The following is a 26,421-nucleotide window of genomic DNA, read 5'->3' on the forward strand; positions in this document are numbered from 1 at the left end:
TATTGTTCATAAATGAGAGAGATAATATTCTAAATGAGACTAAATAAACACTAAGACTGTGTTTGGATGAGCTAATTGAAAAATTTTAAATTTAGAATTCTAGGCAATTCAATTTATTCAATTTAATTATTTTCATTTCTCAATACTTTTGTTTGGATGGAGAAATAAAAAATTTCTTTGTCATTATTTTTGGGCAACTTTTTTAATTTAAAATTTCTTTGCCAAATTTGAAAATTGGAATTAGGGGTCAATTTGCAAATTTCAAAAGTTTTGAGGGGCTCAATTTGTAATCTTTTGTAAATTTATTGGGGTCAATTTGAAAATTTTAGAAAATTTAAGGACCAAAATACAAAATTTAAAAAAATTTAATAACGAAGAAAATTAGAATTCCTAGCTTTTAGCTATCATTTGAAATTCTCTAAATTTAACTTGAACAAAATACTTCATAAATTTCCATCATTTTGAAAATTCTTCAAATTATTATCCAAACAATGGAATCCACGTCAAAGTATTTGAATTCCTTGAAAACATTATTTTCCCTCAAAACATTCCCCCATCCAAACACACTATAAGGTTATTCTAACAAACTAATTTTGTCATTTTCAATTCATTCACCAATTCCCCATTTATACAAACTAGAAATTGGCATATTTCATAACATACTAAACAATGACTCATCAGAAAGGATCTCTCTAAATCTATCTAGGAAATCATGACTCATTACCTACCTATCTAATGCAAATTGGATATATTTTATTCTATTGGACCTATCTTGATTCATTACATTTTCCTAAGCGTTTTGAGTTTCAAAATTTAGGTATTTTCTCAACATCAATGATAGTTTTGATGAACAACTGGCTCGGCTTTTTACTGTAAGCGTTTTGAGTTTCAAATAAATGATTTTTTGATTCCAACAAACACAACCACTAACACACAACTGAGATTTCTGCAGAGTGATCCCTCTTCGAAATGAATTCACCTTAGCTTGCAATCTATTTCGAAAAAAGCCGTCAAGCAAACAATGAAACCTTCAGTGGGACATCCCTCCTCCACAAGAGATCCGTGGAAACGTAGTTTTGGGGGGATTCCTATCAGTGAGAATGTGATATATAGGCCCCACTGACAGAATACCCACCAACTGGATCAGAAACCTAAGACCAAGCATCCTGAATAACATCCTGCATCACAACAGTCAGCAATAAAGTCCTACACTCCCCTATCATCTCCTCCTTCCACGATCATAATCGCCTTCTCCACTTACAAGCCTCCCCTCCCTCAGCCCACCCTAAAGCAAACATGTGCACAGCTGTGGAAAATTAATTTTCTGATAAATCAAACAAAAGACGAAACTTATCACGAAGAGGGATATTACCAACCCACTTATCCAACCAAAATAGAGTTACAGTGTTGTTTCCACCCTATCCAACCAAAGTTCTTTTACAAAAATTTAGAATGCTTTTCTAATCTTTTTTATCACAAACGTTTTTATTTTCTTATTTTAATTTTTTATTCCAATTTTTTTATTTTATTTTAAATGATATAGTAAATTCAAAGAATGAAAAAGATAGTAAGAAATATTTGCACCGCATTATATATATTAGATCCAAAACTTTTATATGGTTTAGCTTTTGCAGTAGATAAGGCAGCATTGGAATTAGAAATCGGAGACCGGATTGAAGGATTTTATACCAAAAAAATGTTGACACTTAATTGGTGAGATGTTCATATAGTTCGGAGACTAAAGTCATTGGTATCAAAGTTAACAATCAAATATTGCTTGGTATCAAAGTTAACATGTTGAGATAATTCATTCATTCTCATGGCAATGTGAGTAAACACTGATGGTGTTGATTGCGATTTTGAAAATGGTAGTGAACTAGTTTTGCACTTAGTTTTATTGAGAATAAAAGTAATACTAGAGATTTTTATGAACATGGAGGGTGGTGGTAACAAAAAAAGATTGATTGGTGCATAAAAATGAAAAAGAGAGATAAATTTTTAGTTTATTTGATTGTTTTAATACTCAATTTTGGAGAATTTTGTATAATAAGATGCCTACTCAATGTCTAGTATTTTGTTATAGTTCATGTGTCTCACAAGAAGTTTTTTTTTTTGAAGAATATAAAATGAATTATATTACCACGACAAAAGGCCCTCCTAAAACAAAACATGCGAAGGAGGAAACACCAAAAACCAAAAACATAGTGTCAACAATATTTACAAAATTTACAAGGTAACAACCTGAACCAAACAAGAGCAAACAAGAAAGAAAAAATAATAATTAGCCTATGCGTAGGATAGTAAACGGACTGAGCCACCAACCATGGTAATTGAAGGGAAGTAAAGTGAATTTCACCTTCAACCACCTAAAGGTTACCGACTTAATTTTGTCCACCACCTGCATAATAGGGCTTTCATGAGCATTAAAAATTCTATTATTTCTTTCTTTCCATAATTACCAGATAACCTGTAAGATCGATCACCGCAACTTAGCAGCACCACCAATGTAACTAAACTGAATAAAATGATCAACCACAACAGCAGGCATGACCGCAGAAACACCTAGCCACTGAAAATTATGATTCCAAACATAGCCAAATAAATTACAATGTAAAAACAAGTGAGATGAAGTTTCCACCGGCCCACACCCTCCAACACAAATTTGAGCTTCAGTGTCAAGAACTCGACGACAAAACAAATTGTCCTTAGTAGAGAGCCTATCACGAAACAGACGCCACACAATTAGCACCACCTTCAAAGGAACATCCTTATGCCAAAGGTCAGGTACTGGTACCGCATTCTCCAGAGGAGACTGATTATTCAAAAAATTGTGAGCGCTACGAACAGTATAAAAGGACGATGTTTCCAAACTCTATAACCATCTATCGTCCCTGGTAACCTGCAAAGTAACATTTTGAAGTAAAAGCCTTAGTTCCCCTACCATCTCCTCTTCCAAGCAAACAACCTACGACGCCAAGGCCAAGCCGCCCCCTCATTCCCCCACTCTAATGAACACATATCAAACACCAACTCCCCCTTCAACATCGACAAATCATATAATGTATGAAATCTATCCCGTAACGACACTCCACCCACCCAAAAATCCGTCCAAAAGAGGGTATTTTTACCTTCGCCCACGGATCGACTGACATGATTATGAAACCAGCCGTCCGCACGCAAGGTACAAATATCCCTCCACCAAACAGAAACATCACGGCCTCCCTCACACACTCGGCCATCCTCCACAACATAACGCGCCGACAACACCCTATACCACAAACTATCCTTATCCACCAACAACCGCCAACACTACTTCCCTAACAAAGCACATTTAAACTCCCTAATTCTCCTTACCCCCAAACCACCAACCTCCTGACTCCGACAAATAGATTTCCAATCAACCCAAATTATTTTCCTGTGGTCTACACTCCCCAAAAAAAATATTTAAAATAGTCACAAGAAGTTAATTCTCAGATTTGGCATAAATTTAGAAAAGAATGGTACTCAAATTTTATATCTACTATGAGATTTTTTTTAGAGAAACCCAATAAATAAAATATTCAAATTTCATGTTCATGAAATATAAAAGAACAGAATTTGGATATCTTACGAAGAATAAACAGACCTTTAACATCATGAGTCATGACCATAAATGTTCAAAATTTGATATATCAATTTATAAAGAGAACATAAATACTTATGCAACCAAGACAAACCTTAAAATCACAACAAAAAGTTTCTTTGGTGTCTGGTGGCTACTAAGGAGAAAGAATATGGAAAGGGAGAACAGGACAACCTAATTTTGATTTTTGGATGAAAATTATACTTGATTCATCTAGATATTTACTGGTAATAAGATATTATTTTTAATCATAATTTTCATTACTTTTAGTTTAGCTCAATGTTTCAGGGATTTATTCAAAACTTCAAGTTTGTACTATTATATTAGTCTAAAATGTTGGTCTAACGTGAAATTCTTTTTTTCGTATTTGTTGTTGAATTTATTTATACAATTTATTCACCTCATCAATTTAAATTTTCTCATATTATTAATCTAAAAAATGATAATTCTTTTCATCTTTGTGAAATCATGATTAGAGAATGAGTGAGTCACAAGAATGAAATGTGTTTTTTAGTTTGGTGAATGAGTTTGGAGCATCTAATATCACATTTTATTCATTGTAAAAAAAAACACACTTTTAACATCACTATCTATTATTTGTCCAAAAAAAAACATCACTATCTATTATTTGTATCTTCCTTCAAAAAAAATATATTAATTATTTTATTTTTTTGCTGATAAAAAATCTATTATTATATCCTAGAAATACATAAATACAACCCATTCTCTCTAAATTTTACATTCTTTTACCAAATGTATATTGTCATTTGTCAATTATATATAGTCTAAAAAGTTTCATTGAGAATGAGTTTGTCTTATTATATTATTCTAAAATGTTTCATGATTTTGTTGTCTAATATGAAATTATTTTCCTATTTGTTGTTGAATGTTGTTATACAATTTATTCTAAATTCGTTTTCTCATATTATCAATCTAAAAAATTATTATTATTTTCATCTAATACCACATTTTATTTTGAAGAACGAGTCCTAAAAAGGAAAGGTGTTTCATGATTTTGCTGTCTAATATGAAATTATTTTCCTATTTGTTGTTTTTTTTTTGAAGGAATTTTCCTATTTGTTGTTGAATGTTGTTATACAATTTATTCTAAATTCGTTTTCTCATATTATCAATCTAAAAAATTATTATTATTTTCATCTAATACCACATTTTATTTTGAAGAACGAGTCCTAAAAAGGAAAGGTGTTTTTTAATTTAGGCGAACGAGTTGGGAGCATCTGGCGAATGAGTTGGGAGCATCTAAATACCATAGTTTTTGGTAGTGGCCGGGTTTGAAACCCGGACCTTACATATATTAATTATTCATTGTCCATACCAACTGAGCTAAGCTCACGAGGACATCTAAATACCATAATTTATTCCTTATAAAAACACGATGTTATTTTCTCAAAAAACAAAAAAAAAAAACTATGTTAAAAAAATCATTATAAAACGCACACTATTATCATCTTTCAAAAAAAAAACACTATCATCTATCTATTATTTATATCTTAGAAATGCAAGAATACATTTCATTCCCTCTAAATTTTACATTAATTTTACCAAATGTATATCGTATATTGTATAAAGGATATACAATTTTTTTGAGCTAGATTTTTTATTTCATTTTAACTTTTCATTTAAACTATATTAACATTTTTATAATATTATTTATATTTTAAATTGTCATTTAAAAAAATTAGTTGAATTCCATTAAAATGGAAACAATTCACAACAATTCTCCTAAAAAAAACAATCCACTCCATATTTGACACTGTAAGAAAAACCATATTTTGATCTTATATTTATATAAAAAAAATGTTTTGATGTATCATTTTTTCTTAAAATTTTACCTTTTACTTAATTATTTTTTTACCATTTTATTGTTTCCGTGTATGTTTTGACGCTAGTCTTTTATAATAATAATAATAATAATGGCCATTCTATTTGCTCTTTAAAAAATCAACAATTAACTCTTTTTTGCAAAATATTAGTTTATAATAATTAGAATTTAAAATAATAAAAAATTAATGTTATTTGCATTTTTAATGTTAACAAAATTTTGAACCAAAATACTTTAAATATTTGAAAATTCATAAAATAGCAAAGTTTGCCTCAAATTCAATTTCTAACTTTTTTTTAGGCATTGCTACTACTGAAATCTCTATGAACACAAGCAAAGCATGCTTTTTTCATACAAACTAAAAATACTTACTCTACAAATTTTACCAACAAGTACTCCTGGTTCAGAAATTAGGATGAGATTCTCTAGTTGGGAGAAACTTAACCCTATTATAATAAACTCAATGACATTGTTCCTTCTTGTTCCTCATCAACTCCGAATACGACATCTTAATTCAACGCCGTGTTGTGAAAAGTCCTCAGACAATTCCCACGTGGAAATGTGAAATCATCATGCATAAATCATAATGACGCAATTGAAACATCATCTCCACGGATCTCGCGTTCCTTAATCGAATTCGAATCAGGTCATAAAGAATCGTTAATGGCATTATGCCTCAAAGCATTTTGATGATCAAATAATGTTGTCACGCAAAAGTTCAATCACGATTTCAAGAAAATAGCTTTTAATAACTTGTCCAGAGACTCTCGTTATTTTGGAATTTTAAAGTAGCTAAGCTTAAGCTTAGAAAGAAATGACACCATTATTTGTAAAAAAGAAGAAGAAAAAAAAGTGCAAAGTGCATGCATAATCTGTTAAGAAATTGTTAAGAAAGATCCAATTGACAAACTATGCTGAATTCAATAGACATTTTTCTAAGATATTGATTTATTAATGTTATGTAACATAAAAATCGAGTAGAAACTAAATATCATTTGATATATTTCGTCTTAAATATTAGCTTTGTCTACGATATTTTACTCTTTTTAATTTTGAATATTGTTAATCTCGGATTTATGCCTTATTTGCAATCCATCGATAATTTCAACAAATATATTCTTCTCTCTAAAACATCCTGTCATCAACAATTTATGTCTTGCATCGGTATCTATTTCAAATCATTAGAATTCAGCCGATCATTCGTATATATTTCAAGATTTCGGTTCGTCTCAATAATCCATTTTTACCGTCTCAATTGGTATAACGAGCCTTTTGATCTTGGCGCGTATCATGGCTGCTGTTAAATACAAACTGAAGAAATTTTTTGAATGCTATGGGAGTGGAAGAGAAGATGAAAATGTGTTTATGCTTTGTATGTGATGAGCCTTTTAGCCTAGATCATGCAAAGACACATAAGGGTACTCGATTTGTAGTTAAAGAGATGGATGACGAAGATACTTTTTCCAAGAAATTCCAACCTGAAGCTTCATCAAAGGACACTATGGAGTATTCCACACATAATCTTTAAATCAATTTTCAGGAATCAAGTGTTGCGCATGATGATGACATGTTGAAGGTAGCAGTGAATGTCGCTGATGACGATTTCTCCATCTTCCTTCAATCTGTCGATGTCAATTCTACAGAAACCGTCCCAAAAATTGTTGACCAACAAGCGGAAAGGGTTCCGTCAACCATTGAGGTATCAAATTGTCAAGTGAACGCTGCTCTGTTGGTTACTATCACACAATGATGGTAAGCAGCCCTTATAGTTCATGTATTAGTAGTTGACAGTGGCATTACAAATATGCGTTTAGCCATTCAACTAGTTAAGCCATTAAGTTGTAAAGTTGAAACCATTTCACTATTGATCGTCCTCATGATTTATGGAATGTTGATAGCTGCCTCTTGTAGCTATGAAGCTTTTTCTTTGCTACTTCAACAACCCAGTTTAAATTGAGGGGAAGGTTTTACCTTTGTGCTATAGTGAGTTGGTTTTGGGAGTAAAATGGTTACCTATGATGGATCCAATCATATGAAATTTCTCCAAACTGCCACTACGCTTCTTGAGGGAAAGAGATGAGTTCATTTTTACGAGTTATAAGCCTCACAACATCACTTTGCTCAACAACACACTTTAGTGAAGCCCTGCAACATTGGTTTCAATTGCCTTCAACTAATGAACAAGAACTTTTCACTTCATATGAAGAAGCTTCTCATACTTTTGTTGCACTAGAATTACATGTAATTGCTGTTAGAAGTACACATGCTTATGGTTCAAAAATGTTCTCAGCAATACAGACAAGGGAAATTATTCCTTTTTGCTAGAGTTTGGATGCAATTCAGCAGACTCGTTTAAGAAAGTGGGAGACAACAATATTCTGTTCAGAAATTCTACACCAACTTAAACAAATTGCACAACTAGTGAAAGATTTCAAAGATAGTGGTAACACAATCTGCATGGCTACGAACTTTATTTGTATGGGTTGGAATGCACTAATTCAACATCAGGTGTAACACCCATACTAAATTTATCTAGAATATTTAGCATGTGCGTTAAACTTAGTACTGGATACATTAAAATTACAATAAATAAAAAATTTCGACTGAATAAATATATATACATCACTGCAAGATCATACATTTGCTATCTGAATACATGTCTGGAAGCGTAATAAATAATCTGAACTGATATGACACGAGCATGTGAAAATATATTATTCAGCCTCCTGAATTGTCTCCTTGCCACGTACAACCTGCTGATCTGAAATAAAATAAAAGGGATTGGGGTGAGACGGGATGTCTCAGTGAGTTCCACCTATCCTAGGCTGTAGGCAATCTCAGGGAACCTAGGATCGCCATCTGTCTCTAAACTCAACCCATTTCGGGTTTATATAGTCTTATCATGCATAACTGAGCGATCGGGGGATAACTAGGATCGCTGTCTAAAAGACTGATATAATCCTGATACTAATACTCAACTCATAATCATAATTATAATCATAATGTCTGTCATATTATGTTAGAAATGTTAGCGTTGAACAAACAATATTATCTGAGTTGATTTTACGGAATAAACCCAGGTGGAGTAACCCCGGAATTTATTCCACTCTGACCGGTAATAATTTCCAACTGGCGGGAACCCAACTGACGGGGATACCGGACTCCTCTGATTATTGTGGGGTCATCCTCGCGGATAGTGCCCGTTCCAACTGGCGGGAACCTTTCGTATCCAACTGGCGGGATAGCGAAAGCCACAACTTAAACCTGTTTTAATATTATAATTTGAACTGATTTCTAATAACTGAGTTAATCCTCAACTCCACTACTGACAGGGAGCTAAAGATGGATAACTTATCTTAACTGATTTTCTTATAATACAACATTCTGAGTCTAAAAATAAAGACGTAGTAAATTTCGTCTTTCTTCTAAAATTAATTCTGATACTAACCTATTCAGGTTCTAGGCATATCATTGTCATATGCCATTCCTAAAAGGTTATAAAATTTCCCCATATCCTGATAAATTAAATCCGACTAATTAAGCCGAACTTTCATACTTAGAATTCTTTACTTTCCAATGATTGGAAATCTACCCATGAATGATTTGTTTTCATGGCTAATTTACTCTAAACATTCCTTTACACAAATAAATATACACTATGATAGTGTATGGTTAGAGGATATGCATAATACAATTTCGGCTACATATTCGGCAATAATGAGAATTGGAGTCTTAGCCAAGCCAAACCATTATATTACCTTAAAAGTGTAATTTATATTAGCTAAGAGTCGAAATAAAATAATAAAATCAAACAATTCTCACTTTACGTAACGTTAGCCGAAATTGCATATTTATTCATTCTCACGTAAAACTTATCATAATATTTTTCCTCTAACTTCTACATTACCATAATCATATTTATCAACATAAAAGTTATTTTAGAGTACTCTAGCAAGGGTATAAATCTTAATCATATTGTCACTAAATTATGTACTAATGTACTAAATCATATTCTATTATTCTAAAGGCATAATTTAACTACCCAAAGGGAAGTTTTCTAACTAAAAGAACTCACCGTGAATCATTCCTGCAAATTACAAGCAGCTTATCCCAAAATCTGCAGCTCTGCTATCTCCAAAACTCCATAATCAATTTCCCAAAATAGCTTATGCCTTGACTTATAGGTCTTGACTTTTCCGAAACAGTCTAACCCACTTGTTACATACTCCTAACTCATCAACAAGCATATACAAAAATTATCATTTCAGTCCCTGCACCAGAAGTTTGCCGTTTGGCTATTTAAGCACTTCCAAAACACCTTAATTACTATTTAAGCACTTTTATCATCACTAAAACAGCTTATAATTTTACCATTTCTCATATACCAGTTTAACGTATCTCTCCTAAACTGGTCATTACAAAACAATACTTGAAACAACTCAAATTCCAATTTAAGCTATTTTCCAAACCGCTTAACTAGAAACTTATAACTTTTAGTATATCAATTTCAATTCAAACTTTCACACATAATTCCAACATGAATGATCAGCCCATTTAATCCCTTTAAAATCAGTTTGAATCCACAACTTAATCATTTAAGGCCTTTTGATCAAAACAACTTAACTGCCAGCTTATTCCCTCTAAACCATTCATTTTCTGTTCAAATTTTCCAGAAGCAATCCCAACATGTTTAAACACCTCCTAAACCAATTATACAAAATTCCAACATGTTACAATCAATAATCACTTGAAATAGCTTATGGGAATAACTTGCACACTTTAAGTCCTAAGTTCTCACACCAATGCTCCTAGCTTATTATCATTCTTCATACCATATTTCTAAATACCATTACCACACATAATCCTCTTCCAATTACACATAAAACATATATCAAATCTTGGATTAAATAAATTCCCATGAAAAGGTGATTATGCCACTTACCTTGTGATTAATCCATTCTTTGGTGCTCTAATGCAAACTCATAAGCTAATTCCCATGAGGCTTGAATGAAAATGAAGGTTATGGAGAATCAAGAGGAGGGGCGGTTTTGAGAGCAATGGAGGGAAAGAGAGATTTTTGAAACTTGGCTCTTGGCTAGAACTCCACATAGAACCCATTGGTAGCTTAATTATAGTGATTCCATGGAAGATTAGTTGCATTAATTATAGTGATTCCATGGAAGATTAGTTGCATTTTGGTGGCTAAAGTTGCATGGAAGTGGAGGCCGATTTCTTGGTCTTAGAAAGAAGGGAGAGAATTTGCTTTCTAGTTCAAGAAAGAAGTGGGAAGAAAGAACTAGAAAGTGGTTCCAACTTTCTTAAAAAAAAAAATCTCAAGTCCAAGTTACCAAATTGCCCTTCAAAGGAAAAGACATAATTATCCTCCGTTAATTCGTAACCATTTAATTTCTCATGTCCGTTGGAATAGTAATACGAGAAACTTACCAAATATCGTCGATTTCTCAATAAGTAATTAATCCTTTGAAAATTATTTCCGTTCTAACATGTAACTGATACGACAATTTATTTAAAATTACGTGGGATATTACACTCTACCCCCCTTAAAGAAATTTCGTCCTCGAAATTTAGAGTTTACCTGATAATAAGTACAAATAATTCCTCTATACTTTCGATCTTAGACTTCCACATACGTCTGTTACCAACTGATCTCTTTATCCGACTAAATTATCGATTTCCATTGTTACATAAAGTCTTCCGACTACCTAGCCATAGATACAACTGACTTGAATTAATATTTTAAACAGATTTCAGGATATGTTTTCCAATCTCATATGTCGAAAAGATTCGATAATAACCTTCTTGTCTGTGATTTGTGGAATACATTATACACATTCCGAACATAGTGGATTGTAAAGCTAACCGATGCATCTGATATCTTTCGAGTAAATTCCTTGTTCCACATACTCCTTATAAATTGTCTTAGGTTACTCCTATTTGTTTACCTTTACTGAATTCTTGAAAAATCCCATACGTTTACTAGAGTAACACTTCTATCGACTTCGTCAACTTTTATCTTGTCTTGAACGGATATGACCTTTGAGTGATCTTTCATGCTATGTCTGGTTCCAATAAAATTTTATTTCTGAACTATGCCCCAAATAACGAGGTCTTATAATGATAATCGTACCATACTCTATATAAGATCGTCCATACTCTGAGCAATATCTGACGTCAAGTTTATTTCATCGAAAGTAAGAATTGTTTCAACTTTCTCCGTTAATCAACATATAAATAGGAAAATGTTATTTCGGATATATGTTATGTTTTATATGAATAAACTCAACATGGTGCTACCTCAAACATCTGTTGGAAGTACTAACTGACGAGTACAATCAATAAGTCAGATTTAAATACATAGTGTACTAACTGGCGAGTACATTAAATATATAAATCTTATATGAGAATGGTGCACTGACTGGCGAGTACACAATACACGAGGTAATATAACTGATAGCTTAATACATAACATATATTTGTAGTCATTCAATTTTGCTTCATCTATACCAGATTTTAAATCAATCACGATACACCTTGATCATATTAGGATGAATAGAAAGTATCATCATAGATCTTCTCTTGAACTTATACGTTCAAAATATACATTTCATTCTTGAACAATATTGTTATAGTTGTTACTCTAGAGAATATTTTATCATCTTTTCTTAATTCCATACTCATAACCTGAACATGCGTAGTCTCATACCGTAGATCACATAACTTTTTTTAACTTGTGTTATCAATCTTTTCTTTACCTCAAAAATATGGAGTTTAGATTCCTGAACTTCACGACTAAAATTGCATTCAAGCATTTGCATTCATATTCTGAGTAGTATCTGTTCCCTCAAATACATGTTAATGTTCCCTCAAATACATGTTAATATACCTGATATTCCATGATAGTATCTCCAACCAAAATAAAAATAAAATCTTCAAGATACAACATTCATATTTGTTGCCTCATACATGACTCCTTTTTAACTAATCTGATACTTCTAAGTCATTCTTCGAAATCACTGCGTCGATTAACCGGGTTACATACTATAAGTGATTCCAATTTCTTATATTTAATAAGGTAGGAACACCTTCATCCTACTCTTACTACTTGAACTTTTAATATCTGTGAATTATGCGGTTTGGAAAATTGTTTAAATCGTCTCTTAAGATTTCCCATAAATATCTCATTCAAAGTCTTAAACTTTTGCACATTATGTTACTTCTTGCTGATTAATATCTCGCTGCGCTACTCTGATTTATTAGTTCACTTCGATTAGGCGTACTGCTCCAACCATACTGTAAATTTATCCATCTCATTACTACATGTTATGATCATGTGGCTAACTCTACACTTCTTGCTATTTCGAGCACCGACTTATATTCAGTGATGAATCATTTTCAAATACTACAATTTTTTTTTAAACATACACTACATACTTGTTCTCGCAAAGTGTTCCTTGAATGATTCTCACATTCACATTATTTATGAACTAAAACATACTTGAATATTTGAGGCTTATTTCCAATTTGTTCTTGTCTGTAATGACAGTTACACTTACGATCTCCTCTATAATAACTTCGACTCCTAAAATTCGATTTAGTTAATAAAATCATTCCTTTGGTTTTCAAGACACTTGCATAAGAAAAATCATCAGATAAAAATGTTTAACTCCTCAATACTTTACTTCGTTCTTAACTCTTTTACACTAGCGACTATTTTTCCTGTAGCAGAACCTTAAAATAATTTTCAAATTCAAAAATCTTGATTAATCCTTAACACATCAACCTATTGTATTCATGCGTTAATACATTCTTGTCCTCGACATTCTGTTGAAAGAGCTTGACATCATTCGTCCATTAGTTCACTGTACTTTGGCAACTTCTTATTCAGTCTTCTCTCTTTTTTTTTTTGATTAAAAGTTACATCTTGTCTCTGACCATTACCGGGATCTCTTTCCACTTACTGTTATACTTGTATTTCTTAGTTCGAAGAACAACTTAATATCATGATAAATGCAAAGGGGTCTTATTCAATTTCCTTAGCGTACAATCCTTATTAGTTTAACTTTTCTGCAATTCCTTGCTAATAAAAAATACATCCAAATCGTGCTCTAATCGGTAAGGATCTTTCCACTACTATTTATTCATCCTTCTTGACTCTTATGCTGCATAGCATCTTCACTTTACTGATTCATAAATCTAGCACTTTAGATTTTGGGAGGTGCGACTAATCCAACATAGTTTATCTGACTTACGTTGTCCATTCAATGCTCGCATTGAGGGGATTTCCTTGTCTGCTCCAAGATAATTTACTTATTCCTTAATTAGTTCACTTAACAACTCAAACATCAAAAGTCGGCTTGTTTCGGCATTCGAGTCATTCACTTCTTACATACTCTACATCCACTGAGAGTTTATGAATTCCATTGTTCGTTGGATAATTTTCCTCATATCGAATTCCTCTTGCTATTCATGTATTCTTAAATTCGTACTCCGAATTATTTCTCCATACTTTACATCATACTTCCTATATTACGGCTCTGGTTAAGGTTGCAATCATCCCATAGTCACCCTGAATATCTTACTTCTACGGTATCCACATAAAAGTGTCGTTCAATAATACCAGAGTATTCCGTCTTAATCTTAACATTTCCCTTATGTCCTTGAAGAACCTTCAACTTCACAATTTACCAGCCACCATTTGTCGTTGAATACTTCCTTATCAAAAATTCGTTATAAAACCTAACACCTTGACTTTCCTTCTCCGAATGCTTCATTCCTCCTAGGTCCCATTCAGCTCTCAGACATTTGTTCTAGTTGTCACATACTAGTTTGAGTTGATCAGGCTCAGCTAGATACGACATTTAGAATAAATATCCGGAACCCAATGGTCCCACTGCATTTTATTGAATTCTAATGACCCAAGGCACGATCTGAATCGACCAGCTCTGATACCAAATTGTAACACCCATACTAAATTTATCTAGAATATTTAGCATGTGCGTTAAACTTAGTACTGGATACATTAAAATTACAATAAATAAAAATTTTCGACTGAATAAATATATATACATCACTGCAAGATCATACATTTGCTATCTGAATACATGTCTGGAAGCGTAATAAATAATCTGAACTGATATGACACGAGCATGTGAAAATATATTATTCAGCCTCCTGAATTGTCTCCTTGCCACGTACAACCTGCTGATCTGAAATAAAATAAAAGGGATTGGGGTGAGACGGGATGTCTCAGTGAGTTCCACCTATCCTAGGCTGTAGGCAATCTCAGGGAACCTAGGATCGCCATCTGTCTCTAAACTCAACCCATTTCGGGTTTATATAGTCTTATCATGCATAACTGAGCGATCGGGGGATAACTAGGATCGCTGTCTAAAAGACTGATATAATCCTGATACTAATACTCAACTCATAATCATAATTATAATCATAATGTCTGTCATATTATGTTAGAAATGTTAGCGTTGAACAAACAATATTATCTGAGTTGATTTTACGGAATAAACCCAGGTGGAGTAACCCCGGAATTTATTCCACTCTGACCGGTAATAATTTCCAACTGGCGGGAACCCAACTGACGGGGATACCGGACTCCTCTGATTATTGTGGGGTCATCCTCGCGGATAGTGTCCGTTCCAACTGGCGGGAACCTTTCGTATCCAACTGGCGGGATAGCGAAAGCCACAACTTAAACCTGTTTTAATATTATAATTTGAACTGATTTCTAATAACTGAGTTAATCCTCAACTCCACTACTGACGGGGAGCTAAAGATGGATAACTTATCTTAACTGATTTTCTTATAATACAACATTCTGAGTCTAAAAATAAAGACGTAGTAAATTTCGTCTTTCTTCTAAAATTAATTCTGATACTAACCTATTCAGGTTCTAGGCATATCGTTGTCATATGACATTCCTAAAAGGTTATAAAATTTCCCCATATCCTGATAAATTAAATCCGACTAATTAAGCCGAACTTTCATACTTAGAATTCTTTACTTTCCAATGATTGGAAATCTACCCATGAATGATTTGTTTTCATGGCTAATTTACTCTAAACATTCCTTTACACAAATAAATATACACTATGATAGTGTATGGTTAGAGGATATGCATAATACAATTTCGGCTACATATTCGGCAATAATGAGAATTGGAGTCTTAGCCAAGCCAAACCATTATATTACCTTAAAAGTGTAATTTATATTAGCTAAGAGTCGAAATAAAATAATAAAATCAAACAATTCTCACTTTACGTAACGTTAGCCGAAATTGCATATTTATTCATTCTCACGTAAAACTTATCATAATATTTTTCCTCTAACTTCTACATTACCATAATCATATTTATCAACATAAAAGTTATTTTAGAGTACTCTAGAAAGGGTATAAATCTTAATCATATTGTCACTAAATTATGTACTAATGTACTAAATCATATTCTATTATTCTAAAGGCATAATTTAACTACCCAAAGGGAAGTTTTCTAACTAAAGGAACTCACCGTGAATCATTCCTGCAAATTACAAGCAGCTTATCCCAAAATCTGCAGCTCTGCTATCTCCAAAACTCCATAATCAATTTCCCAAAATAGCTTATGCCTTGACTTATAGGTCTTGACTTTTCCGAAACAGTCTAACCCACTTGTTACATACTCGTAACTCATCAACAAGCATATACAAAAATTATCATTTCAGTCCCTGCACCAGAAGTTTGCCGTTTGGCTATTTAAGCACTTCCAAAACAGCTTAATTACTATTTAAGCACTTTTATCATCACTAAAACAGCTTATAATTTTACCATTTCTCATATACCAGTTTAACGTATCTCTCCTAAACTGGTCATTACAAAACAATACTTGAAACAACTCAAATTCCAATTTAAGCTATTTTCCAAACGGCTTAACTAGAAACTTATAACTTTTAGTATATCAATTTCAATTCAAACTTTCATACATAATTCCAACATGAATGATCAGCCCATTTAATCCCTTTAAAATCAGTTTGAATCCACAACTTAATCATTTAAGGCCTTTTGATCAAAACAACTTAACTGCCAGCTTATTCCCTCTAAACCATTCATTTTCTGTTCAAATTTTCCAGAAGCAATCCCAACATGTTTAAACACCTCCTAAACCAATTATACAAAATTCCAACATGTTACAATCAATAATCACTTGAAATAGCTTATGGGAATAACTTGCACACTTTAAGTCCTAAGTTCTCACACCAATGCTCCTAGCTTATTATCATTCTTCATACCATATTTCTAAATACCATTACCACACATAATCCTCTTCCAATTACACATAAAACATATATCAAATCTTGGATTAAATAAATTCCCATGAAAAGGTGATTATGCCACTTACCTTGTGATTAATCCATTCTTTGGTGCTCTAATGCAAACTCATAAGCTAATTCCCATGAGGCTTGAATGAAAATGAAGGTTATGGAGAATCAAGAGGAGGGGCGGTTTTGAGAGCAATGGAGGGAAAGAGAGATTTTTGAAACTTGGCTCTTGGCTAGAACTCCACATAGAACCCATTGGTAGCTTAATTATAGTGATTCCATGGAAGATTAGTTGCATTTTGGTGGCTAAAGTTGCATGGAAGTGGAGGCCGATTTCTTGGTCTTAGAAAGAAGGGAGAGAATTTGCTTTCTAGTTCAAGAAAGAAGTGGGAAGAAAGAACTAGAAAGTGGTTCCAACTTTCTTAAAAAAAAAATCTCAAGTCCAAGTTACCAAATTGCCCTTCAAAGGAAAAGACATAATTATCCTCCGTTAATTCGTAACCATTTAATTTCTCATGTCCGTTGGAATAGTAATACGAGAAACTTACCAAATATCGTCGATTTCTCAATAAGTAATTAATCCTTTGAAAATTATTTCCGTTCTAACATGTAACTGATACGACAATTTATTTAAAATTACGTGGGATATTACATCAGGGGGTCTCAATGTTCAAATCCACATATCCCTCCCAATTCAGAGACTCAAAATTTGTTTCATGTGTTTGAACTGAAGCTGTTCACAACCCCTATTTCTGTTGCTGCCTACTCTTCACCAAATCGACCTCGGCTAGTTCTTAATCAGTTTGCTTTTGTAGATATTTTTCACAGGAAGATGATCAACAGGGAAAATGTTCGAGATGCTAAAGTTCATCAAATGGAAAACATTGCCTCTTAAACATGGCACTTGTCATTGTTCATCCTTGAGATCTTTTAGGACAAGGATGTTTGAAGGGGAGGGTATTGTAGAAGGAATTAAGTGTAAATTAAGTATTAGTTAGTAGCTTATTTTAAATATTAGTTTTCTCTTTTTATTTTACACTTTTAGCCTTGAAGGTTGTATTTAAACTTGGTCTTGTGCCTCATTTGCAATCAATCAATCATTTCAATAAATATATTCTTCTCTCTAAAACTCTTCTTTCAAATAGTCATCAACAATTTCTCCTTTGTATCGGATTCTATTCCAAATCATTAGAATCCATACACTTGAGACTTGGATTTTATCGGTTCGTCCCTATAATTCATTTTTACCGTCTCATGTTAACCACTTAACTAATCCACATCCACAATACAGCCACAACACAGTCAATTACCAATAAATGTTTCAGATGAAACTATAGGACAAGCGGATACAAATTGGAAAAAATTTCTCAGACCTTGATGATCTCTATTATAAGATATTCAACCATTGTAAATGAAAATACGCTTCACATAGTCGAGTAAACAGGTATGAAAATGAGTGTATATTTGTTTCCTTAACGAGACCGTGCAGTGAACTGAATCTAGGATTTCTATTTTTTGTGAAATTGCGGTGAAGCTTGCCTCAAGAATGCGAGAATAGGTACTGCATCACAAAATCAAGCAAGCGATGAGAAAATTTGGTTTCAATGAAACCGATATGTGCTCGAAAGAGACTCTTCTAGTCCTCAACAAATTTCCAAAGTTACTATCCATGAAAATAAATATCAAAGGGAATATCAAAACTTTTTGATAGTTTGAGAATACCTTTGTCTTCATCATATCTTCTTATTCTTTGAAATATAATTTAATTCCAAAGTTTATAAATTGACTAATGCACCCTCCGGTCACTATTATAAACAAAAAAGCACTGTCAGTACATTTTGAAATATAGTTTAAAACGCGTTTTTTTTGTTTACAATAGGGAATATCCAATGTTTAGTCACTTGTCCCACCGGTTTGATCTGAAACATTCATTAGTAGTTGTGTATATGGACCATTTAAGTGGTTAACAAACAATAATTACGTATCTGTAAAATGTTGTATGCTTTAGCATTGTCCGAGGCATGATCCATGAATTGGACCTCTGTTAACAATTGATTCACTCATCATGCATCTTTAAGTATGATACAGTGCAGTATTAGTTTTGCATATTGATGGTTGATTCCAGGACTAAGATACCAGTCATGGCGCAGAGTTTTGAATGCTATATTGAGTGCAGAACCTAATTAGAACAGATTTAAGAACTTGACACCAAAACAGTCATAATATCCATAATATATTCATATTGATAGTAAGCTCTAAAAATTAGAACCAATTTAACATTGAGAGGACCAACCTCTATTACAAAGTTCTAAGGCAGAAGAAATTGAGAACTTTTATCAAGGTAAACTGATACCACCAAACTGAGCCAATTACACAAGCTTCCAATTCAAATAAACACCTTACTGAGGTTTAAATCAGTGGCCACCCGAAGGTTCGAGCACAGACCTAACTACTCAGTTGTCAAAACATCAACTTCTAGGGTGCACCTCTTCGTTCCTGCATAAGAAAATAGTTCTAGTATCAAAAATCGATACAATGAATTAGCATCAAAATCAATTCTAAGTTGAAGCTCTTGTATGTAGCTTTCACAATGACTTGAAATAGAACTGAATTTCATTGTAATGTGACGGATATTTGGTTTAGTGTATAACTCCTGACAGAAGAGTTGAAATACCAGTTTTCGTGTATATTTTTTAATGCTGTGTGTACTGTGTTACTGTAATGTTCTGTTGCATGTTAATATCCATTCCACACTACTTTTGTTGCTTATGTGATGGTTTTTTTTGTTAAGGCAAGGTGAAAAAGAAAAAAAAAATGATTACCATTTTATCAGTTTCTTACCCTATTTCCCACTTGCTAGACACCTGAACAGATAATCTCTTCAACCACATATGCAAATGTTTTAGAATTCTATTATATACAGAAAAATGTATGATATGCTATGTGAAATGTTTATTGAGGGTCTATGGTTCTGTCACTTAAATCCCTACGACCTATGATCCATTTCAATTTATGCTACATGTATATCATAAATTCGTTTAGGGACCGGTTCTCCATTTCAATTTTTGACATTATTAGAACAGATTTTAGTAACTTCAATGCCAAGTGTCCAAGACAGATTTAACATCCATTCATTCTGAATTTTAACAGATTATAACAGTACCTGTTTTAAACAATATCAACTTAGAAAAATACGCACCAATACACAAATAGTTGTTGTATTTGCCAATTATCGTTAAGATTGAATAAACGAATTACCAATTATAATCTATCACCAATCACAATCTCATCAAATCCGAAATTCTCAATCAATATGCAAATTTAAAATTTAACAAAATGGAATCAACTCTAAAAATCAAGAAATCCAAAGTTTTCCTTATAATCCACTACATTCATGATTTAAGTAAGTAATAAAAGATAGCAGATTCACATTGTGAAATCCTAAAATTAAAAACAGATAGTAATTCATAGCATTGTGTATATATAAAAACAGATAGTAGTTCTTAGCAAATCCAGCACCTACAGTTTCTTTCAGCCATTTTTTTTTTTTTTTTTTTGCATATGAAGGTGCAAAATCTTTACGTTCTGGTGTGAGCATGTACTGGTTTAGAGTATTTCATAGGTTATGTTTATTATTCCTTGATGTGATGGACAAATGAAAGATATAAAGGAAACTAACTTCCTTATTTGACTGTTGTTGATCCAAAAACAGTGAAATGTTCATAATCTTTGCTCCATTGCTTCCTGAATGATTAAATGTACATTCTTGTATTGTATCGTTAAGGAGATACAAGTAAAAATGCAAGTAAAATTTCCTGTGAAGCAATACTAATAAATGCAACAATTTCTTACTTATCATTACAACAACAGAGTTTGAATAAAATACCATTGCAGAATCTATTTTGAGATACACCTCTGAAATATACAAGCAATACTAAAATAAGAATTTACTACAACTTTAGCAAGAAAACATTTATATATGACTCAAAAGCATCAATACCAGCCCTCCACCTTTCAGTCTGCAATGGTTATATGCTGAAGTGAGGAGATGTTGAAAATCCAATCAGGCAATGCCATTAGATCTGAACAATGCCAAAATTTAATTTTTTGCAAGGAAGGAAGATAGTTGAGCTCTTCCTTAAACCAAATTCCAATTTCCTGAAATGTCTGATTTGGAAGCTTCATAAAACTAAGATTTTCAAGTGAAGATAGATTTCGCACCCAATTTTTTGGGAGCTTTTTCACATCCAGGTAAACTTTGCCAAGGGTCAAGTTTTTTAGCATGGAAAAAGGAGGAAATTCAATCGAACATTTTGAAGTTACCATGTTTAATGTTGCTTCCAATGTCTCCATATTGGAACTAGAGGTGTCAATAGAGCCCCAAATTTCAAAGCCCACTTAAAAAAGCCCCCACCAAACCCACTAAATTAAAGCCCCCTAATTGAAAAGAATTATTTGGGGCCAAGCCCACTATAAAATCTATTTATTTGTGGGCCTAATAAAGCCCCATATTATAATTTTTTTCTTAACAGCTTACTACGATCTTATTTTAAAAAACAGCTTATTCAAAACAGCTTATTTATGCAAAACAGCTTATTACGATTTCATTTTAAAAAACAACTTATTCAAAACAACTTATTTATGCAAAACAACATATTTATGCAAAACAACTTATTCAAAACAGCTTATTTATGGAAAACAGCTTATTCGAAACAACTTATTTATACAAAATAGCTTATTTGTGCAAAACAGCTTATTCAAAACAACTTATTTATACAAAACAGCTTATTTGTGCAAAACAGCTTATTCAAAACAGCTTATTTATACAAAACAGCATATTCCGATTTAATTTTAAAAAATAACTTATTCAAAACAGCTTATTTATGTAAAACAACTTATTCAAAACAGCTTATTTATGCAAAACAACTTATTTATGCAAAAACAGCTTATTCGAAACAACTTATTTATACAAAATAGCTTATTTGTGCAAAACAGCTTATTCAAAACAACTTATTTATGCAAAACAGCTTATTTGTGCAAAACAGCTTATTCAAAACAGCTTATTTATGCAAAACAGCTTATTCGAAACAACTTATTTATACAAAATAGCTTATTTGTGCAAAACAGCTTATTCAAAACAACTTATTTATGCAAAACAGCTTATTTGTGCAAAACAGCTTATTCAAAACAGCTTATTTATGCAAAACAGCTTATTCGAAACAACTTATTTATACAAAATAGCTTATTTATACAAAACAACTTATTTATTCAAAATAAGTTGTTTTGTATAAATAAGTTGTTTTGAAGAAGCTGTTTTGCACAAATAAGCTATTTTGTATAAATAAGTTGTTTTGAATAATCTGTTTTGCACAAATAAGCTATTTTGTATAAATAAGTTGTTTCGAATAAGCTGTTTTTGCATAAATAAGTTGTTTTGCATAAATAAGCTGTTTTGAATAAGTTGTTTTGCACAAATAAGTTGTTTTGTATAAATAAGTTCTTTCGAATAAGCTGTTTTTGCATAAATAAGTTGTTTTGCATAAATAAGCTGTTTTGAATAAGTTATTTTTTAAAATTAAATCGGAATATGTTGTTTTGTATAAATAAGCTGTTTTGAATAAGCTGTTTTGCACAAATAAGCTGTTTCGTATAAATAAGTTGTTTTGAATAAGCTGTTTTGCACAAATAAGCTATTTTGTATAAATAAGTTGTTTCGAATAAGCTGATTTGCATAAATAAGTTGTTTTGTATAAATAAGTTGTTTTGCATAGATAAGTTGTTTTGAATAAGTTGTTTTTTAAAATGAAATCGTAATAAGCTATTTTGTATAAATAAGCTGTTTTGAAAAGCTGTTTTGCACAAATAAGCTGTTTTGTATAAATAAGTTGTTTTGAATAAGCTGTTTTGCACAAATAAGCTATTTTGTATAAATAAGTTGTTTCGAATAAGCTGTTTTGCATAAATAAGCTGTTTTGAATAAGCTGTTTTGCACAAATTAGTTGTTTTGCATAAATAAGTTGTTTTGAATAAGCTGTTTTGCACAAATAAGCTGTTTTGTATAAATAAGATGTTTCGAATAAGATGTTTTTGCATAAATAAGTTGTTTTGCATAAATAAGCTGTTTTGAATAAGTTGTTTTGCATAAATAAGCTGTTTTGAATAAGTTATTTTTTAAAATTAAATCGGAATATGCTGTTTTGTATAAATAAGCTGTTTTGAATAAGCTGTTTTGCACAAATAAGCTGTTTTGTATAAATAAGTTGTTTTGAATAAGCTGTTTTGCACAAATAAGCTATTTTGTATAAATAAGTTGTTTCGAATAAGCTGATTTGCATAAATTGCATAAATAAGTTGTTTTGTATAAATAAGTTGTTTTGCATAAATAAGTTGTTTTGAATAAGTTGTTTTTTAAAATGAAATCGTAATAAGCTATTTTGTATAAATATGTTGTTTTGAATAAAAAAAAACTTTAAAAATAGTTTTTTTTTTTTTAAAAAAAACTTTAAAAGAAAATGTTTATAGAAATTTTGGGGCTTTGGGGCCTTGAGGGCTTTTGATTTGTGGGCTTGCATGAATGTGGGCCTTTTAATCTTGTGGATTTTTAAGCCCCATTACTATGTGGGCTGGGGCCAAAACTTCAAGGCCCCATGATATTGACACCTATAATTGGAACTATAGAATTCCAATATCTTGTTAAGGTATGGAAAACTAGGCATGCGAGTCAACATTCGACATTTAATGATTATTAAATTAGAAAGACATGGAGGAAAGGGAGGGATGGAGAGATTTTTTGAATGTGAAGAGTTATCATCATTGACATCATCACTCATCTTCCACCATCCCCTCAACTTATTGCATTTCCATATAAAGAGACTCTTTAAACATGGGAAAAATGTTTCAGACGAACAAGGCTCGTCATAATATATGTACTCCAGTTCATGAAGGGAGCGTATAGTGAGAGACTTAAGGAACAAAAGACATTCCATTGGTGGGAGGTACTTCAAACCTTTACAATCATAGAGAGTGATTTCAACAATATTTTCAAGTGGAGAAATCCAATTAGAAAAAATTGCACCATTGTATCGCCCTCGCATGCCGAATTTTCTAAATCTAGATGTTGCCTTCTTTTCTTCCAAGACTTTTACTTCACTAATATCAAGATGCTTCAAATTGATTAACTTTGAGAGATCTTTTGTAGAAATTTCAACTTTTTTACATGCCTTCAATATTAGTCTTTGCAAGCAAACAAGATCGCTTATGGATTTGGAGAGACTTCCAAGTCTTTCGCAATCACATACGCTAAGATACCTTAAATGCTTCAATTTTATAAATGAAGTACACAACTTACTCAAAGAACAATGTGAAAGCTTCAATACACGTAAGTATTTGAATTTTGATATAACAAACAATTCCTTCTCATTCATACTCTCTGAATTGTTGGACAACAATATCAAAGTTCGCATCTTTCTTGCATTCAATGACTCCAACAAACCAATAGCCTCACTTTGCAACATTACATGCACGGGACTTCCGACAAATCTTTTTGTGCCACCGTCCAAATAACAACAATCATTTCCGGATACTTGCATTGCGATATCATGTATTAAATCATGGATTTTGAAACTATTTATATCACCATGCACATCATATATAGCATCTTGAAAAAATGACTTCATCAACAAAATATTCACGAATTGGTTACCGATAGTTGAACATTCAAGATAACCATGTGCCATCCACAATTGAATCAACTCATCCTTCTCTATATCCCAATCCTTAGGATATATAGAGCAATAAGCAAAACATTGTCGCAGTTGAGGCGTCAAGTTTTGGTAACTCAGTTTCAACACTGGCATGATACTTTCTTCATCTTCACATAATTTCCAAAAGTAACCTTGTAAAACATCAATCCATTCACTTTCTTCACTTTTACCTTGTAATAGGCCCCCTAGTGTTCTTATTGCTAGTGGAACCCCGGTGCACTTTTCTGCTATCTTCTTGCCAATTGATTCAAGAGTTTGGTTCACTCTTTTGGACTCATCCCCGTATGTAATGATGTTATTCAACAAACGCCAAGATTCTTCTGGAGTCAAACCATTCAAAACATAGGGGTCAATTACACCCATTGTTTGTGCCACTGTTTTACTACGGGTTGTCGCTACAATCTTACTACCTTGAGCGCCACACACAAGAAAGTCCTCAATTGAGCCCATTTTTCAAAATTCTCGTTCCAAATGTCATCCAAAACTAACAAGTATCTCTTACCTGTTAAATTGTCACGAAACATATTTTGCATATTGTCCAATGATAATGCATCATCAATTTTGTTCTTGGTTAATGACTCCAACATTTTCTTCATTATAGCCTTGAGTTCAAAGTTATCGGAGACACATACCCACATACTCCTTTCAAACGAGTTTTGCACTTCCACGTCATTGTATATCAATTGAGCAAGAGTTGTCTTTCCTAATCCACCAATCCCAACAATACCAACCACAAAGACATTTTGATTTCCATGCGGTTGCATCAACAAGCTTATAATCTTCTTTTTATCATCTTCTCTTCCAATGATATCTGATTCTAACACAAATGAACTTGTTTCCCTCCTTACACTGTTAGTTTGTTGAACCACCACAACATTTGAGTTTAGATTCAACACAGACATATCATTCACCACATCATTAAATTTTGTTTGTAGTTTTTCAATCTCATGAGCCATTTTACGGCGAAAAGCAAATCTGTTTGGAGATAAGGAATGAAGTACCTTTGTTACTTTGTTCTTATCAGCTTCATCCATTTTGTGTCTCATATCGTGAATAACAAATTCATCTAGCAAGTCATCAGCAGGATGAAGCACATCATCTTTGAGTCTTCTTATCCAGTTTTGCACACCATGATTTTGTTGTTGTTTCTCCTCGGCGTCAAGGAGCACAGCTCTGATGGATTGAATTGTAGTCTTAAGCCTTTCCAACTGATGCATAACACCATGAATCCGCCCAAATTCACGAAAGGCTGCAGAAGCCAACCTGTAAAAATGAAATTCAGTATAATACTTGATAAAATACTTGGTAGATAAGTCAAGTTAGTTAAGGTGGTTAGAGTTGGTGAGAGAGTTAGAGTTAGTTAGTTAACCATACTAGTTAGTAGTATAATTGAGGTCTATAAATAAGACCATACATGTATCCATTTATTCATCATTTATCAATCTATTATTTTCTACTATGTTTTCATTTGGACTTTTCTCATGAATACAACTATGCTTGCTATCTTGCTTACATCTATGATCTTTCTCCCTTCGATTCCATGATTCTTAACGATGCTTAACTGCTTTCAATTTATTTATTTTTTGTAAGAATTGAAATAGACAAAATGACCATACAAGATTGGTGTGTGATAATTCTAATGGAAATTAGAAATAATGATAATAATAATAATAATAATAATAATAATAATAATAATAATAATAATAATAATAATAATAATAATAATAAAGGGTTGAGAAGTTGTTCACCTGTCGATGAGGCTTGCAGCAACACCATATGGAATTTGCTCAGCCATAGTTCAAATGATTGAGAAATAACGCACACAACAGATTGAAGAAAAGAAAAACTGTAAAGTCAATGTGTTT

General features: G+C 32.3%; 1 protein-coding gene, 3 long non-coding RNA genes and 1 pseudogene across 5 annotated transcripts; 1 reads left to right on the forward strand and 4 right to left on the reverse strand.

Moving 5' to 3' along the window:
* Positions 1-2,479: 2,479 nt before the first annotated feature.
* LOC146904381 (uncharacterized) lies at positions 2,480-2,944 on the reverse strand. The gene is made up of 2 exons (XM_085728283.1): positions 2,900-2,944; positions 2,480-2,812 (listed from the first exon to the last, which is right to left on the reverse strand). The coding sequence occupies exons 1-2, from the start codon at positions 2,942-2,944 to the stop codon at positions 2,480-2,482; spliced, it is 378 nt and encodes a 125-aa protein (XP_085584409.1).
* A 3,860-nt stretch (positions 2,945-6,804) lies between these two features.
* Positions 6,805-17,922, forward strand: LOC146904382 (uncharacterized). Its single transcript, XR_015018031.1, has 2 exons — positions 6,805-7,973; positions 17,451-17,922. It is a non-coding gene; the product is annotated as an uncharacterized LOC146904382 (long non-coding RNA).
* Positions 8,015-10,559, reverse strand: LOC146904383 (uncharacterized). Its single transcript, XR_015018030.1, has 3 exons — positions 10,408-10,559; positions 9,541-9,736; positions 8,015-8,226 (listed from the first exon to the last, which is right to left on the reverse strand). It is a non-coding gene; the product is annotated as an uncharacterized LOC146904383 (long non-coding RNA).
* On the reverse strand, positions 14,481-17,166 carry LOC146904384 (uncharacterized). Its single transcript, XR_015018029.1, has 2 exons — positions 16,007-17,166; positions 14,481-14,692 (listed from the first exon to the last, which is right to left on the reverse strand). It is a non-coding gene; the product is annotated as an uncharacterized LOC146904384 (long non-coding RNA).
* A 2,885-nt stretch (positions 17,923-20,807) lies between the features above and the next one.
* On the reverse strand, positions 20,808-26,421 carry LOC146904385 (putative disease resistance protein RGA1; annotated as a pseudogene). Its single transcript, XR_015018028.1, has 3 exons — positions 26,305-26,421; positions 23,454-25,819; positions 20,808-21,153 (listed from the first exon to the last, which is right to left on the reverse strand). The product of XR_015018028.1 is annotated as a putative disease resistance protein RGA1 (transcript).

The sequence above is a fragment of the Medicago sativa genome, chromosome 7 (assembly GCF_051527215.1).
Source record: "Medicago sativa cultivar Bolivia chromosome 7, Bolivia_mono, whole genome shotgun sequence".
Lineage (NCBI taxonomy): Eukaryota > Viridiplantae > Streptophyta > Magnoliopsida > Fabales > Fabaceae > Medicago > Medicago sativa.

Bases quoted from the DNA above. Each gene is read 5' to 3' on its own strand.
- LOC146904381 (XM_085728283.1), bottom strand. From the start codon at position 2,944: ATGGTAGGGGAACTAAGGCTTTTACTTCAAAATGTTACTTTGCAG. The intron at 2,813-2,899 runs GTTACCAGGGAC...TTGAATAATCAG, and splicing joins TTCAAAATGTTACTTTGCAG to TCTCCTCTGGAGAATGCGGT.